The sequence below is a fragment of the Mustela nivalis genome (assembly GCF_964662115.1).
Source record: "Mustela nivalis genome assembly, chromosome: 5".
Taxonomy (NCBI): domain Eukaryota; kingdom Metazoa; phylum Chordata; class Mammalia; order Carnivora; family Mustelidae; genus Mustela; species Mustela nivalis.
Window position 1 is genome coordinate 82788455 of NC_139024.1, and position 17426 is coordinate 82805880.

Sequence of the window (17426 nt, forward strand, 5' to 3'; positions counted from 1 at the left end):
ATGTGTCAAGCACAGAGGCCCAGGCGCGGGCTTGGGGAAGGAGGGAAGCGCCCCCTTGCAGCACGCGACGTTGGCATCTGAGCTCGGAGGTTTCAGAGCGCTGGCCGGCTGCGCACCGTGACCCGCGGCAGCAGAAGGGGCGGTCCCCGGCCCTCGGTGGGCGGAACCCTAGTACGTCAATCCTATATAAGGGCAGCGCCGGGCGGTGCCAGCCGAGGTGTGAGCTGCTGCCCGAGACCGTGGCTTGGAGAGCGGGAGCCAGGCCCTGATTCACCGAGCCACCGAGACCCTCCGAAGAGGTGAGGGAATCGTGGCAGGCAAGAGCGAACGCTGGGCTGGCGGCTCGGAGCGGAGCGGAGCTCGTCCGCGTGTGGTGTGTGTGTGTGTGTGTGTGTGTGTGTGTGTGTGTGTGTGTGTGGTCTTTACAGGTGAACGCCGTGCGTGGGTCTGTGCGTGGGTCTGGGTTTTGTTCCCACGGGTGTTGCTGTAGCGGGCGCTTGTGACGGAGGTAGGGCAGTGTCGGAGACCCCGGCCGGCGAGAGACAGGGCTCCGCTGAAACCGAGCAGCGGCGAGGGGAGGCGTGGACCCGCGCGCCCCGGGCCCCCGCGCGGCTCCCTGTGGCGGCGAGCGGATGAAGCTCCTGAGCGCCGAGCCCCGGGAGGGGCGGGGAACGCCGTGCAGAGCAGGTTCACTCGCGAGCCGCTCGGGTTCACTCGCGATCCGCTCCCGGGCGGCTCTAGGATCCAATCGGCGCCGTCTCCGCCCAGACCCCTGAGGTCTGGGTCCCCGACGCCTCCGTGTCCGCCACCGGCTGGGCGCTGAGGTCAGAGCGGGCTGTGTCCCTGGTCCTTGGGAACGTGTTGGGACACGTCCTTTAAGGGCAATCGAGGAGGTGACTCACGGTGACAAGGAGACCCCGGGAAACTGGCTGGGTGAGGTCAGAGCTCCGCCCCGGCTGGGGGACAATGGCCCCCCAGAAATCGGCTTCGCGGCCCTCCGCGGTCCCTGTCCTCTCGTCAGCACAGTGACTGTTTGGCTGGCAGCCAGTGTTCTCAGGGAAGCCGGGACATCAGGAGGGCCTGGACTGGTGTCCGGTCCCCGCCTCGGAGAGCGCCCTCGAGGACCCAGAGCTGTGGCCCTGCGCGGGGTGAGCTTGCGCCAGGAGTCAGTTTGAGAAGAGCAGGAGTGTGACACACTTCTCTTCCATCGCGCCCGCGAAGCCCCCGCCCAGTCTGCCCTTGGGTCAGGGCGCCGTACTCCGCCGCGGGAGCCGAGCCCTGCACTGCGGAGCAGCGGGGCGCGCAGCCCACGCCCGGGGAGGGAAGGCGCTGAGAGGTCACATTGGAGGGTGGGACTTTGGGGGGCGCGACGCTGCTCAGGGACTCTGACAGCCGCATCCGGTAGCCCCCGGTGTCCCCCATCAAACTACCCTCTCCGAGGACGACAGGACTTAGAGGAGCAGGAGGACTAGTCGTTCTTTAGGCGCCGCCGCCCAGAGCGGGCCACAGTGCATCCGCCCTGTCGGGGGCCCTTGGGGGACACTGGCGCCCTCTTTGTGCAAAAAAGAATCTGGGAATTTGGTTTGGCACTTTAGGGTGCCCAGACAGCTCCCCCGCCCTTCCCTCTCTCCACGTCGCGTTTCGAGTAAGACTTTCGAGCGGTTTTGTTTTCCTTGCTTTCGTCTATTTTTATTTTCCAGGGATCTGACTCATCCCGTGCTTTGGGCGTGGAGATAAGGTGGAGGGACCAAACCTCTGCGCGGCTGTGCGTGCGGAGTGTGTGTGTGTGTGTGTGTGTGTGTGTGTGTGTGTGTGTGTGTGTGTGTGTGTGTTTCTGTCACAGAGGAGCGCGGTTTCCCAACAGTGGCGGGGCTTTCGGAAGCCTGGCTAGCTCAGCGTGACGTGTTTGCGGCCCCCGGCACCCCCCCTTCGCCCCTCCCTACCCGAGGGTGACGCTGCAGCCTGAGTGGAAGCGAAGTTTTGGCGGGCGGGGAGGACTTTGCAGGAAACTGACTCATCACAACTCCCTGCTGCTGTCCAAGGCTCTGCCCACGCACCTCCGACCCTGCGCGTGATTTCCTGGCGACCAGCGCCCCCTTCCGGCCTCGGCGCGAATAGCAAGCACGCCTTCCCGCGGAATGCCGCTTCGCCCGCCTTTCCTTCCCGCCTCGCTTCTGCTTGGGCTGAGCGGGCATCTGCGAACGCCCCTTGGGAAGAGTACCCATTGGTTCAGCAATGTGTACCGAGTTCTTACTGTTTACTTCGGAATTGAAATTGGTTGAAGTCTGAGGCACGAAGGCTAACAAAGGAAGCTATTCTCAGTTACCTGTAAAACAAGGGTTTGTGTTTCAGAGTTTTTCCTGTACTGGGAGTTATTATAATGGGAGTGAGATCAGGTTTTGATGGGAAGCCTATGAGAGCCATAAGGGCAGGGATGGTAGGAGGGAGGATCCTGCCTGGATTCGGGTCATATCTTCAGCTCCTCGAAGCCAGGGAACATCCAGCTTCCTGATAAAATCCTAGGCATGCTCCTCCTAGAGCCAATGAGGCACTGAGACCCAGAATCTGTATTTTTAAAATCTGTATTTTTAAAAAGCTCCCTACGTGATTCTGCTGGGCTGAATCACAGAAACCCCTTCCTGGGCTAGGAGCACAAAACTAGAGAGGGAGTGGGGATGAACACCAGAGCACAGCTGGGTTCAAATCCTGGCTTAGCTGCTGCTTGTGAGCTGTTACCTTGGGCAAGTTACTTAACTTCTCTGAGGCTTAGTTACTTTTGTTTAAAAAAAAAAAAGGAGCAAATATACCCACTCTCAAATATATCCACTCCTTTAGGAAAATTAATATTGGTAAACTTATTAGAACAGACTCTGACACATAAAAATACATAAGTAAATCCTGACCCTTGCCCTGAAGAGAGTGGGTGAAGGTTATTTGAGGACTCTGCCCACTGCACTGTGTAACTCCCCCCATGGGGCAGTGGCCCTTGGCCTTTCTGGTTTTCTGATTTAGGGGCAAGCTTCATATCTCTCCAAACTCTTGCCCTTTAAACTTGCTCTGAGGTCACCTAGTGCCTCCCCCTCTCCCATAAGCTGTGTGAGGTGGGGTAGGGAGGGGTAACTGTGGCAAGGGTCCCAGGCTTCCTGCCCCAGGAGATCACTCAGCAGAGCTTTCACCCTCTGAGTCTGCAAAGCAGGACTTGTCCTCAGGAAGACCCAGTCCCTGCCAAGGTTGCCCAGCCGCTCAGCCCTGGCATCAGGCCAGAACAGGGCAGGTGGGGGCTGGCACCTCGTCATGAGCACACTCACCCTCGCTTTTCCCTCTTCTGAAGTGGGAAGGGAGGAACCTGGTAGACCGGCCACATCTAATTTTCTTTGCCTGCAAAATGGGTTCCTGGGACACAGCAAACGTGGGGCAGGGGCTTCCAGGCTGTCTAGACTACAGATCACCCAATGTGCCTGGCAGGATGTGGCTCAGCCTGGGAGAAATCCTCACCCAGCCCCGCCCAGCCCTGCCCCTCCTCACCCCCAGGCCTCCTGCCTGATGACATCCTTGGGAAAAGCCCTCAGCACATAGCACCTGTCAGCTGGTGTCTGAAGGAGCTGGTGGCCAGGGGCACCGACATAGAGAAGGCTCGGGAAGAACTGAACACAGAGAGAGAGTAACACTTCTGTTTTCCGAGCCCTTCCACATCCAAGTGCTTCTCTAAGCATGATACCTACGGTAACTGAAGTTAATCCTTACGTCTGTCCTCTGAGACATGCAGTTACTGTCTCCATTTTACAGACGAGGCAGATAGAGCCCAGAGAAGTCAAGCTACTTGTCCAGGGTCACCCAGCAGAGCCTGGATTCCAACCGAGGCCATCCTACTCCAGAGCCCTGGCTCTTAACCACAAAATAGACTTTTAATATTTTTAATTTTTAAAAAATGTTAAGGGATTCTTTAAAGTTTACGTAGTAAGCAGCAGAGCTAGGACCACTAGGTGCTTTTTTTGTTTTTTTTGTTTGTTTGTTTTTTGTTTTGTTTTTGTTTTTGTTTTTATCCCAAAGACCAGGACTTTTGAATTTCAGAACAGTTATGCCACATGGACATCTGGGTGGAGGGATTCAGGAGCCCAGAGGAGCTGTCAGCCTGTCCTTTCCCTTGGGACCTGAACTTTTGGCCAGGGCTGGGGTTGGGAAGCTGCTGGACTCTGGTAATTCACACGTACTTGGGGCATTCATGCCCATGAGGGACACCTCAGGGGGAAACAAATTGATTTTAGCTGATAATACCTGGTAGTAAACAGGACTCTGATCCCTCCTGTTGCAATAAACTTGTCTTTGTTGACATAACTTGTCCTTCAGCTGCCCACTCCCCCAGTGACCTTGCGGTGCTAGGATGGCTGAGTTCTGTCCCCACCCAGTGGCTGTTGACTGGGGGCTGGGGTGGCCTCTGGGAGGGAGATGGTGGCGAATCAACTGGAAGGAGCCAGAGAGACCTCATGTTCTCATAGGAAGGTGTCCTGCGAGCTCGCATAGCAGAGCTCGGCCTGGTAAGATAGGGTGTGACCTCCCGAGTGACCGGGCCTTGTGTCTCAGCCACAGGTGACATGGAGGAGCCATCCAGGGAATACCGGCAGATCCCTCGGGGCAGCAAAGCTTGCCGCCGGCTCTTCGGCCCCGTGGACAGTGAGCAGCTGCGGCGAGACTGTGACGCGCTGATGGCCGGCTGCGTGCAGGAGGCCCAGGAGCGATGGAACTTCGACTTCATCACTGAGACGCCGCTGGAGGGCGACTTTGCCTGGGAGCGTGTGTGGGGCCTGGGCCTGCCCAAGCTCTACCTGCCTACGGGGTCCCGGGGGGGCCGGGATGACCTGGGAGGGGGCAAGTGGCCCAGCCCTTCGTCTGGCCTGCTTCAGGGGACCGCTCAGGAGGACCATCTGGACCTGTCGCTCTCCTGCACCCTCATGCCTCACTCCCCTGAGCGGCCAGAGGGATCCCCAGGGGCGCCTAGCACCTCTCAGGGCCGGAAACGGCGGCAGACCAGCATGACAGGTGAGGACGGGTGCAGGAAAGGACACTGAGGGGGCCTCTCAGAGTTCATGGTGCAAGGGTCTGGCCTGTCAGGTCCAGCTCGCTCACTGGGCCAAAAGGGAAACAGGCCCAGAGAGGGGAGGCAACTTGCCTGAGGTCACACAACAGGTCTGCAGCTAAGACCAGCTAGCTAACATTTAATATATGCCAGTTCCCTTATAAAATAGTCTTTCTTTCGTTTGTTCTTTCTTTCTTTAGATTTATTTATTTATTTACCAGGGAGAGAGAGAGAGAGAGAGAGAAAGCATGAGAAGGGGGAGGGGCAGAGGAAGAGGAAGAAACAGACTCCCCACTGAGCAGGGAGCCCAACACGGGGCTCAATCTCAGGACCCTGGGATCATGACCTGAGCCAAAGGCAGACGTGTGACTGACTGAGCCACCCCGGGGCCCCTAAGGTGGTTTCTAAGGTGGATTTCATTTAATCCTCATAGCAGGCCTATACCATATGGCATTCTTGCCACTCTTTTATCGAAGAGGAAATAAGGCTCCGAGTGGTGGAGTGGTTTGCCTAAGGTCCCACAGCAAATTTACAGTGTAGAGAAAACTAATGAGAGCAGTCTCCTAGCTACCCTATCCAAACCTAACTCACCTTCCGCATCACACACATCTGCCCCCTGCCTTCCCAGCCTCGTTTTTTTTCTCTTTGGCATCTTGTTCCTTTGTCTGCTTTTACTCTCAACAGCTACTGCCTTATCTGGGTGTTGTCCGTCTCCCTCAGGAGTGTATTATCTCCATGAGAAAGAGATCTGCATCTCTCTTGTTTGTTGCCAAATCTCCAACGTCTGGCATATAGTAGGTGCTTGATTAAAAAAAAAAAAAAAAAAAGAATGAGCAATGCTGACCTTTGAGGCACTTCTTATGGCAGGGCCCAGACCAAAGCCATTAGAGCATTTCATTCGGTCCTTAGAGCACTGCACCAATGTCAGCTTCATATTATACATGAGAAAACAGGCTTGGAGAGGAGCAGTCGAGAATCCCATGGCACCTGGGTGGCTCAGCTGGTAAAGCGTCTGACTCTTGGTCTCAGCTCAGGTCTTGATCTCGATGTCATGAGTTCAAGCCCTGTGTTGGGCTCCATGCTGGGCGTGGAGCCTTCTTAAAAAAAGAAAGAAATCCCATGGAAACTTGCAGCTGGATCAGAACTAAGAACACAGACCATAATAATACTAGCTCACATTTACGTGGCTGAGTCACTGCACAGAAGACTTGTCATGGATTATCTAATAGCATTTCTGGAGCAGTGCTGTTTAATGGAATTCTGGGGTGATGCAAATGTCCAGTGCCAGTGGGCACAAATAGCCACTGAGAATTTAACATGTGGCTGGTGTGACTGAGAAACTGAATTTCTCATTTTATTTTAGTTCATTTCATTTAACTACACAGGGCTGCTGGCTGCTTTAGTGGAGCAGGCCCACACATGGAGGTCTGGTTATCGTTGGCCACTTCTGTGAAGGGTAGCGGGATGCTCTCTGTAATGCTCTCCTGGGAGGCAGAGTGGAAGTTTCCAGAGTCCTCCCCTGCACTTGGCAATGTGTCGTTTTGGCCCTAGGGGAGGGGTCCCTGCCCCCTCTGTGTGTGCTTTAGGTGGATAGCTCAGCTGGGCCCTCTGCCTCCTGGTCGGCTGACTTCTGTTTTCTTTTTCCAGATTTCTATCACTCCAAACGCAGGCGGATCTTCTCCAAGAGGAAGCCCTAATCCGTTCACTGGAAGCCTCAAGCTCCTAGATACGAGAGTTCCTTTCCGGCCTCCTCCCCATAACCCCCCTACCCTCCCCTTCTACACCTTTTGCCTTTAGCCCTTCAGTTTGTGCGTCTTAATTATTATTTGTGTTTTAATTTAAACTCCTCCTCTTGTATATATCCTGCTTGCCACCACCATCCCCCAACGCCTCCCCAGCCTTTGGCATTTAGAATTATTTAAAAAACCATTAGACAAGAGAACGATAGGCTTATTAGAGTGCTAGGTATTTAAGATGTCTTCACCTTATGGGGAATGAAGATGTCTTCATCCCCATTTGCGTGCTCCCAGAGGTCAGGTGGGGCTGGCCTGACCCTCCCCTGCTGGGTGGTGCTCTCCTGAGGAGCCCGCTGCCTCTGCTCACCGCCTCATAGGTGTTATAAAAACCCACCCTTTTCTGTATTCCCAAACCTTATACAATGCTTTATAATTTGAGAAGTAAATAGCACTTTGAAGGGGGCTCCACAGGATGGGAGCATCATCAAAACTTTGAAGTCCCCTCACCTTCTCTAAGGTAGGACAGGGTGACCTTGAAGTGGGCACAGCCTGGAACATGGCTGGGGACGTGGCACTCTCCTCGCCTTTGATGCCCCACTCTGTCCTGTGAAGGCCTGGGAGAAGGTAGGGTCCTGTAGCAAACCACCCCACCTCCCCTTATCCCTCTGCCACCACAGGGGAGCCAGTCTCAACATTTGGCCTCCCCTGCACTTTTCTAGAAGCCCCAGGTGCCTCTCTTTTCTAGCTGGGCTTTCAGGTCCCTCTCTGTCCCCCCACCCCATACCCTTTCCCTCTAGTACCTTCTCAGCCCTGGGTGGCAGCTCTGGGGTGCCTATCCCCCCAGCTCAGTGGACTGGGAGGAGAAGGGGTATGCTAGAAGTAGGGGGGTCCCTAGTTCTACCTCAAGCAGCTCAAGTGGCGGTCATCTCCTCCTCTTGCCTTCTGGGGCAGAGGTCTGGGGTGGTCGGACAGGCCTTCTTGAGTGGGGATCTCTCTGTCAGGGGCATGTTGTTGGGGGGGAGCAGAATTTTCTAGGAGGGCAAGGGTGACACTGGCCCCTGGAACTCACCCAAGGACTTTTCCCACTGCCCCCCTTCCTTCCCCCATTTCATTGCACTTTGAATAGCAGCTGAACAAGGAGTCAGAGGTTTTAAGACGGTGGGGGTAGAGGCTGTGGATACGGCTTGCTGAGTGGGCTCAGATGGAACTGGGAGCTGGGAGCTGTTGTTTTTCTTGGCACGGAGCCAGGAGCCCCTGGAGGCCCCAAAGCACTTAATCTGACCCCAAACACCTTAAGCTCACAAACATCCTGGCTTGGACTGTTTCCTCCTAGCCCCTCATGTGTCCTGGTTCTCCTGTCTCCATCTAGACTGTAAGCCTCTGAAGGGCAGGAACAAGTCCTGTACTGCTCTGTGTCCCTCACAGCCTCTCCCACAGTGCTGGTATACAGCAGGTGCTAAATAAATATTTCTTAGTGACTTGACGTGTACTGTGATCATTATACCTCATCATTTGTAAGACCGAGTAGGTGGAAGTTTTTTGGGTCATTGCTACAGTTCTAACAATCGAGCATTTCAAGTTAAAAAAGGCAGACAGCTTAACAAACAGAAAGACCACGCAGCAAAAGACACAGCAAAACAAAAACAGTAAACATCCACACCTTGGCAAAGATCATCCTGGCCAATATTTGGGTTCATTGTTTGGCCTTTTTAAGTAAAGAACATACTGTTAGTCACCAGGGAAATGCAAATCATTACTCACTGGGGGAAATGCACATTAAAACCACAATAAGATAACGCTGTACACCTACCAGAATGACTAAAACGAAAAGACTGACATTGCCAAGTGTGGGCAAGGATAGGGAACAGCCAGAACTCTTAAATCTTACAGACGGAAGTATAACCTAGCTCACCTACTTTAGAAAACTGCTTGACAATACCTTCTAAAGATGGCTCTCCTGGGTGACTGGGTGGCTCAGTTGCTTGGGCATCTGCCTTTGGCTCAGGTTGTGATCCCCAGGTCCTGGGATCAAGCCTTGCATCTGGGCTCCCTGCTCAGTGGGGAGCCTGCTTCTACCTCTCCCGCTTCCCCTGCTAGTGTTCCCTCTCTCACTGTGTCTCTTGCTCTGTATCAAATAAATAAATAAATAAATCATTTTTTAAAAAAAGATGGCTTCCCTCATGTCTGCTGTGTGACTCAGGAATTCCATTCCTAAGTTTGTTCTCAAGAGAAATCAGTACATATTTCTACCAGACGAATGTTTCTAGCAGCGTTATTCTTGACAGATCCAAACTGGGAACAACCCAAATGTCCATACAAGAATAGATATGTAGGGACACCTGGGTGGCTCAGTCAATGAAGCGTCTGCCTCCAGCTCAGGTCATGTTCCTGGGGTCCTGGGATTGAACTCCTCATTGGACTTCTTGCTCAGCGCGGACAGCCTGCTTCTCCCTCTCCCTCTGCCTGCCGCTTTCCCTGCTTGTGCTCTCTCTCTCTCTCTGTGTCAAGTAAATAAAGAAAATCTTAAAACAAGAATAGATGTATGGATTGCGGTAACTTTCTGTAGTGAAGTACTACACGACATTAAAAAGAACAAAGTGACCCACAACTCTAATCTTCGATGAAGCAGGAAAGAATATCCAATGGGAAAAAAACACAGTCTCTTCAACAAATGGTTCTGGGACAACAGGACAGCTACAAGCAAAAGAATGAAACTAGGCTACTTCCTCAAACCAAATAAAATAAACTCAAAATAGATAAAGGTCAGATGTGAGATAGAAATCCATCAAGATCCTAGAGAAAGCAGGCAACAACCTCTGTGACTTTGGCCGCAGCAACTTCTTACTAGACGTGTCTCTGGAGGCAAGGGAAACAGAAGCAAAAATGAACTACTGAGACCTCATCAAGATAAAAAGCTTCTGCACAGCAAAGGAAACAATCAGAAAAACTAAAAGGCAGCCTATAGAATGGGAGAAAATATTTGCAAATGATATATCAGAAAAGAGCTGGTATCCAAGATCTATAAAGAACTTATCAAACTCAACACGCAAAGAACAAATAATCCAATCAAGGAAGGGGCAGAAGATATGAAAAAGTATTTTTTCAAGGAAGACATCCAGATGGCCAACAGACACATGAAGAGATGCTCAACATCACTCATCAGCAGGGAAATACAAATCAAAACCAGGATGAGATGTCACCTCACACCCATCAGAATGGCTAAAATTAACACAAGAAACAATAGGTGTTGGCAAGAATGCAGAGAAAGGGGAATCCTCTTAGTGCCTGTTGGCGGGAATTCAACTGGGGCAGCCATGCTGGAAAACAGTATGGCGGTTCCTCAAAAAGTTAAAAATAGAGCTGCCCTATAACCCAGCACTGGCATTACTAGGTATTTATCCAAAACATACAAAAATAGTGATTCAAGGGGGCACATGAACCCCAATGTTTAAAGCAACGTTATCAACCATAGCCAAATCATGGAAGGAGTCCAAATGTCCATCAACAGATGAATGGATAAAGAAGATGTGGTATAGATATTTATATACAATGGAATATTATTCAGTCATGAGAAAGAATGAAATCTTGCCATTTGCAACAATGTGGATGGAACTAGAAGGTATTATGCTAAGTGAAATAAGTCAGTCAGAGAAAGACAAATACTGTATGATCTCACTCACATGGGGAATTTAAGAAGCAAAACATGAACTTAGGGGAAGGGAAGGAAAAATAAGATAAAAACAGAGAGGGTGAAAAACCATAGGAGTCTATTTAAGAGAACAAACTAAGGGGTACCAGGGTGGCTCAGTCAGTTAAGTGTCTGACTCCAGATTTCGATTCAGGTCATGATCTCAGGATTGTGAGATCAAGCCCAGCGTCAGGCTCTGCACTCAGTAAGGAGTCAGTAGGGAGAATCTCTCCCTCTGCTCCTCCTCCCAACCCATGAGTGCTTGCGCACTCGCTCTCTCTCTCTCTCTCTCTCAAATAAATAAATAAATAAACCTAAAAAATAAGAGAATAAATTTCAGGTTGTGGAGGGAGGGTGGGGGATGGGCTAATGGATGATGGGTATTAAAGAGAGCACACGTGATGAGAATCAGGTATGCTACATAAGTGATGAATCACTAAATTCTACTCCTGGAACCAGTATCACACTATCTAGAATTTAGATAAAATTTTGAGGGGCACCTGGGTGGCTCAGTAGTTAAGCATCTGCCTTTGGCTCAGGTCATGATCCCAGGGTCCTGGGATCAAGCCTTGCATAGGACTCCTTGCTTGGTAGGAAGTCTGCTTCTCCCTCTCCCACTCTCCTTGCTTATATTAACTCTATCACTGTCTCTGTCAAATAAAGAAATAAAAATCTTAAAATAAATAAATAGAGTTTTGAAAAAATAAAAAGAGAACAAAGTAGTTTACATGCATGTTCTGATTATTTATAACTAGCCACTCTAAGACTTTAGTGGCTTAAAATTTATTTGCTTCTGATTCTGCAATTTGGCCAAGAACTACTTTTCAAATGTTGGATAATTCTCTGCTTTTGGGGGTATGGCTTTGTTCCAGAACCCCAGTGGTCTGAGTTAGGGCTCTCCCACTGGGGCGTCTCAGAGACTTCACACTGTCTACTCATCTCCCATGGATATTTCTAGTACCAGGGGATACACTGGCTCCTATGTCCCGAGGGCTTGTCCTATCGCAGGGACTTGGCACGGAGCCCTCTTCTGTTCTGGACTCCGCTCAAACATGGCAGCTCCCATGTCATCCAGCCACTTGGCCGGAGTGGTAATAGAGAGCTTCCAAAGTCCAAACAGACTCACAAGTGCTATGCCTCTTTTTAGGGGGAACATGTCCACAGTACAATGACTCGTCCTTTCCTCTAGAGGGAATGTCCCAACATGTTCCAGTTCATCTGACCACTGAAAACATTACCTGGTAGGTTTCTGAATTTTTGTAGGAAATGTGAACACGACCCCCCCTTTTTTTAAAATCCCCTTTCTTGAAATAGATTGGAAAGAATGCACTGGCCATATTATGAGCTTCTTCCAGTCAGAGGCCATGTAGACTATTCTAGCAAAGATACCATATCTGATACAATATCTGCAATTAGGGCTACTACGTGGGTAGCTGTGGATTGTCGTGCTTCACTTGCAGCATAGGGAGGACTGAGTGGGGGTCTGATGGGGACCTCCTGGCATACTCTAGGGCTTTGAGAGTAATGCTCATCTCTGCACTTCTTGCTTGCTCTGTGGTATTGTTTCTAATTTACCGTCTTGACAGCTAGGATAATTTTAGAGACTTCCACTCCATCCTTCTTTCCATAATGGCTCTTATTCCACAGATAAAAGAACCAATCATGAGGGTTCTGCCAACTGCTAAATATATCTGCCCCAATTTGCACTCAGGGGCTGGGAGAGGAGCATAGAGTCAGTCCACCTGCCTCCCGAGACTCTGAGATGCACCTGGCCGGTACTCCGTTTTCACCCAGCCTCGCATGTCCCCCTCCTCTAAAAGGAGCCTAGGATGGTATTTTGGGTCACCCGGTACTGGTCTAAGCTCAGACTCTGTACCTAATAGACCTCAAGAGAGCTTTTCCACACTGTGCAGCTATTCTGGTAAATAGCCAGAGGGCACTTTGAAGGGAAGAATTGAGGAAATATTTTAGTATACTTACAGTGATCATATAGGTCTTTTTCTTGGATCAGTGAGTCTGGGTATGAGAACAGGCTCATACTTGGCAGCTGGGTGAGAGATTCTGATTTTCTGTCATAGCAGCTGGTATCAGCTTCTGCTCACTGCTCCCCCCCCCCCCAAATCAGGTGGTTCAGTCAAGCAATGTTCCATTAACTCCCCTCTCTTACCCTTGGGAACGCCCCCGCCACAGGGCTCTGGTTACCCATCAGGCCTTGCATCTACCTTGCCTCTGATGATTAAGTGGTTCCATGCAGCCTCTGCTCCTCCCGAATCTTAGTGTGTCCGCTGACGGTGGCGCCGGCATTCCATGACAGCACCTCCAAGCCAGCACCGAGATGCGTCCTTTATGGCTTTGAGAAGGGAGAGTCTTCTGGGCCCTCATGGGGATGACAGTGAGCTGGTGGGTTCTCACACAATAAGTCCATTCTATCTTGGTGCTTTCTAACCCCTCCCTGCTCTCTTCCAGGGTGTTTCAGCATCGCCCCCTCTCCGACAGCAGACCGTTGCTCTGTCAAACTTTAAGCACTAGCCAACTCCCCCCTGGGTTAGGACCAGCTCCAGGAGGCCTTGCCAGGATGTTCAATCCTGAATTAAGAGAGATTGGCTTCCATCCAAGCTCTCTTTACCCCGCCTGTATTCCCCGTAGCCTTGAGATCGCCCTGGCCCATAGCCTTGAGATCGCCCATGTGTATTTCCCTGGCCCTACCTGTACTTACTTATTAGCCAGACTGTAGCCTTTTTTTTGGTAAGTGTTTCCTCCAGTGATTGAGCCTGTCCTTTCCTGCTTGAGCAGTGCTGAGACACTAATTATTCATCTAGAGAAGGGGGAGCAAAGCACAGCTCTGTGAACCGGCTGCCTGTTTTGTATGAAGTTTTACGGGAAAGCAGACATGCTCATTTGCTAACCCTATTGCCCATGGCCGCTTTTGCCCTATTGTTTTAAGGCGTGCAAAAGCTGAGCTGAGTAGTTGCACAGAGACCACGTGGCCCACAGACCTAAAATATCTGCTATCATGTCCTTGATGAAAACATTTGCTGCCTCTGGTCTAGAAGCTAGAGGGGAGGTGGAATGGATCTGGGGGAAGACAGGCATCACCTTGTATGGCACTGGCCCCCAGTGAGTCCTTTGTGTGGGCTGCAAGCAGGGGGAGAGCCTTGTCCTCTAGCAAGGGAGGGCTCGGGGGGATATGGGATACAATTTCCTGAGGGCATCCATCCATATAACTCTATTCCAGGTCTCAGGGCACCCTTCTCCCCCACTCTTCCTGCTGACTGGGGCCACGCATTGAGCCTCCCTGTAGCTCCTCCACTTTATGATGAAATCCTGGGCTGATTATCAATACAACCAGTCCGTGGATCACAGAGATGAGGGCCATTTAGAATGCTCTGATGGGGGGCACCTGGGTGGTTCAATCAGTTGAACATCTGCCTTCTGCTCAGGTCATGATCCCGAAGTCCCAGGATAGAGTCCCGGAATCAAGTCCCACGTCAGGCTCCCTACTCAGCAGGGAGTCTGCTTCTCCCTCTGCCCCCCCCCCTCGGCTCGTGCCTGCTCTCTCTTGCTCACTCTCCCTCTCAAATAAATAAATAAAATCTTAAAAACAAACAAACAAACAAACAAACCAGAATGCTCTTAGAGAGTTCTCCCATCTCCCACAAAGTGCTCTAAGTTGAGCAGGTCATTCTCTTCAAGACCTCTGGGGCAGTTAATCAAAACAGCCAAGTGCACGCTTCTGGTCGTGACCGCCAACCCCCCTCCCCCATCTTTCCAGCATTAGACCCACCACATAAGTAAGTCAGTGTTGCCCTGGAATCCCACCTGTTCACCACCCCAATCCACCTCTCACAGCTGATGTCGGTCTTCGTGCGGCCCCGGACTGCCAAGGGTTGTCACCACCCCGCTCCCCGCCCGCAGTCCTGTGCCCCTTGTCATCTCACTGGCGAGGGATCATCTTCAGAAGCCCACCCTGTTTTCTGTCATTTCCGGTACCAACCATCTTAGGTTTTTTTTTTTTTCACCCTCAAAAGGAACCCGAGATAGGGACTTGTGTGCGGAGGAGGTTCCTGGAAGCACAAGGAGGAGAGAAAATAATGTGAGAAAGGGAAGGGAAGAGCCACAAAGGTGCTGGTGAACAGGTTCTGCTGTGTCGAGCTGGGCCTAGACCCACCAGGGAGATCGGAGGAACTGTGTGGAACATACTGGAGAACTGTCCCTCTGGGGTCCTTTTCCAGGTAGCTGTGGGGGTACTTCACTGCAGACTTGTCATCCAGCACTGCCTAATGGCTTCCCCAAGGGCAAGTTTGGGTGTTCCCTCCCAGATGACGCAGGTCCCCCAATGCCGGAGCAAACTGGAAGGATGTTAGCATCTGTATCACTGCCAAGAACCAAAGCTTCAGGTGAACACAGATGTGGATCTAAGGGACACAGCTGGCGCATCAGCAGCAGCTTCTGGAACTTCCCTTCAGCTGGCTTCATACTTAGAGGGGCCTGTTGGCAAAAATCACTTCAGCTTCCCCCTCTCCCACCAGCCCACAGAAATGTGAGCTCCACAAAGGGAGGACCATGTCTGTTTTATTTGCTGCTGGATCCTAGCACTTAAAAACCACCCAATGCAGAGCAGGTGGCCGTTAAATATTTGTTAAATGAATGAATGATTCCCTGTGGCTTGAATTTCCTGCCTGCCCCTGGCATTCATCTCTAAAAGCCCACCCCAGCCCTACCGGCTCCCAGGACCCAGGTCGCCGCCCCTCGGGGCTTGACAATCAGTCTGGCACATGGACAAAGTCATCTGCTAATTGGGAGGCTGGACAAGCCGGAGCTTCTCTAACTCAGTCTCCTTTTAATAGCCATAAAAATAACAACAGCTACCACTGGGGATCACCCGCCTAACGTGGTCCCAACGCTTCGTGCGGTTTTCAGTGTTTAATCCTGACCACAAGCCCACGAGGTGGGAACTGCTATTGCCCTTGTTTCCCAGGTGAGAAACTGAGGCAATAAGCCTTAAAGTCGCTCATCAGAGGACACACCTCTCGGAGGTGGTGGGAGGCCAGAATATTCACGCTGATGACCCAGGTCCATAAACCAGAAAGGGGAAGTGCCTCACCCAGGGCCACTGCCATGGTGACAGTTCCGAGGAGGCTTGTGGGCACCTGTCTCCCCGGGGGCCCCCCTCCTCCATCTCGGAAGTAACTCAAGTTTTCTCAATCATATGTGAAATGTGCTTTATAAACACAAATTTGCACCAAGCTCCCTGGCCCCAGTTCCCTGCACAGAACGGCCAGCTGCTATTTCTAGAAGCTCTAGCTTCTCGAGCTAGTTGGGAGCTCACAGCTGGAGGCAGGGGAGCCCCAGGTCTTGACTCCACAGAGTCACAGATAGCATTTTGCTTCAGGGCTTACTGACCTGTGAAATGAATTCAAGCATCTTTTGGGAATTGAAAAACAGTGAGTGCAAAATGTTCCCATTCATAAAATAAGTCTCCCAGTCTTGGATCCTGGTTCATTCATTCAGGTTTTGAAAAATATAGTTTCTGAGCTCAGGGTTTTTAAGTCCAGAGACACTGTATTTTAAAATTAGCTCCACCATTTCCAAAAAGGCCTGGATCTAACATTCTCCTCAGCACTTGGCTACGGGCTCCGGCCAGCTGGCTCCTGGGCGGATTCTCTCCTGGGGCGGCCGTGGAGGGTGGCCAGGCTGAGCTCTGACCACTCGGGCTCCAGCAAGGAGGGCTGGGATCACTCCTGCCTTCTCTGTGCCCCCTTTATGTCCATGGTTAGATGGGGGGCAAATGAACTGAGGATGCTTTGAAGTCCTGGAGGCTAGGTCTTAAAAATCCGACCTCATTCTACTTCCCAGGGAAATGGTAAGAGCCCAAGGTCTTAGATTTGTTGTGGTTGCCCTATCCGGCAGCAGACATTGTTGGCCGTACTTCCAAAATATATCCAGAGTCCTCTCGCCGTCACCTCCACCACTGCCCTCCTGGTCCAAACCATCTCTTCTTTTTTTTTTTTTTTAAAGATTTTGTTTATTATTTATTTGACAGACAGAGATCACAAGTAGGCAGAGAGGCAGGCAGGGAGAGAGGGGGAAGCAGGCTCCCTGCTGAGCAGAGAGCCTGATGCGGGGCTCGATCCCAGGACCCTGGGATCATGACCTGAGCCGAAAGCAGAGGCTTTAACCCACTGAGCCACCCAGGTGCCCCCATCTCTTCTTGTGTGAATTATCTTACCAGCCTCCTCAGTGATCTCCCTGCTTCAGCCCTTGCCTAGTACAGTCTATTATCCACAATGAAGGATCATGTCCCCTTCCAAATGGCTTCTACCTCACAATAAAAACCCCGGTCTTCATGTGGCTTATAGGTCTTGCTCTATTACTTCTGGCCTCATCTTCTCTACTTTTCCCTCTTCCCTCCATTACCTGCTCCTTACTGTTCCTCAGGGACACAAAGCATGCTCCTACCTCAGGACTTTTGCACTCCCTGTCCCCTTTCCCTGAACACTCTTCTTCTAGATCATCTTCTTTCTCATAAGTTCTCTTCCAATATCACCTCCTCAGACAGGCCTCCCTCCCCCAGCCACCCCATCTAAAGTATGTTTCCCACCATTTTATGTATTCACTTTGCTTTACTTTTCTGCATTCACTTATTGCTACCAGACATCATATGACATATGGTGTGTTTTTTCCCCCTCAGTTTTGTATCCTCAGTGCCTAGCACAGTGTCTGGCACATATTAGATGCTCAATAAATATTTTTGAATAAAAAAATCAATGCCTTCTTTAGTTCAAGAAAGCTATAGAAACTCTCTTGAGTATCAATTTCCTCAGCCATGAAAATGGGGTAAAAAGGATGGTTTGTTGGGAGAATATATGTTACTCTAGAAATTAAATTTATTAAATTTCAAAATTTTTGTTTTGAAATAATTTCAGAT

At 50.9% G+C, this 17426-nt stretch overlaps 1 protein-coding gene across 2 annotated transcripts; it reads left to right on the top strand.

Annotated features, from left to right (window-relative positions):
• Positions 1-211: 211 nt before the first annotated feature.
• Positions 212-8288, top strand: CDKN1A (cyclin dependent kinase inhibitor 1A). 2 transcript variants are annotated; one of them, XM_082732233.1, is made up of 3 exons: positions 212-299; positions 4582-5037; positions 6722-8288. In XM_082732233.1, exons 2-3 carry the CDS (start codon positions 4593-4595, stop codon positions 6769-6771), a joined length of 495 nt encoding a protein of 164 aa, XP_082588359.1. In that variant the 5' UTR covers positions 212-299; positions 4582-4592; the 3' UTR covers positions 6772-8288. The 2 variants fall into 2 exon arrangements, with proteins under 2 accessions (XP_082588359.1, XP_082588360.1); XM_082732234.1 differs by having other exon boundaries at positions 215-299; positions 4588-5037.
• The last annotated feature ends 9138 nt before the right edge of the window (positions 8289-17426 follow it).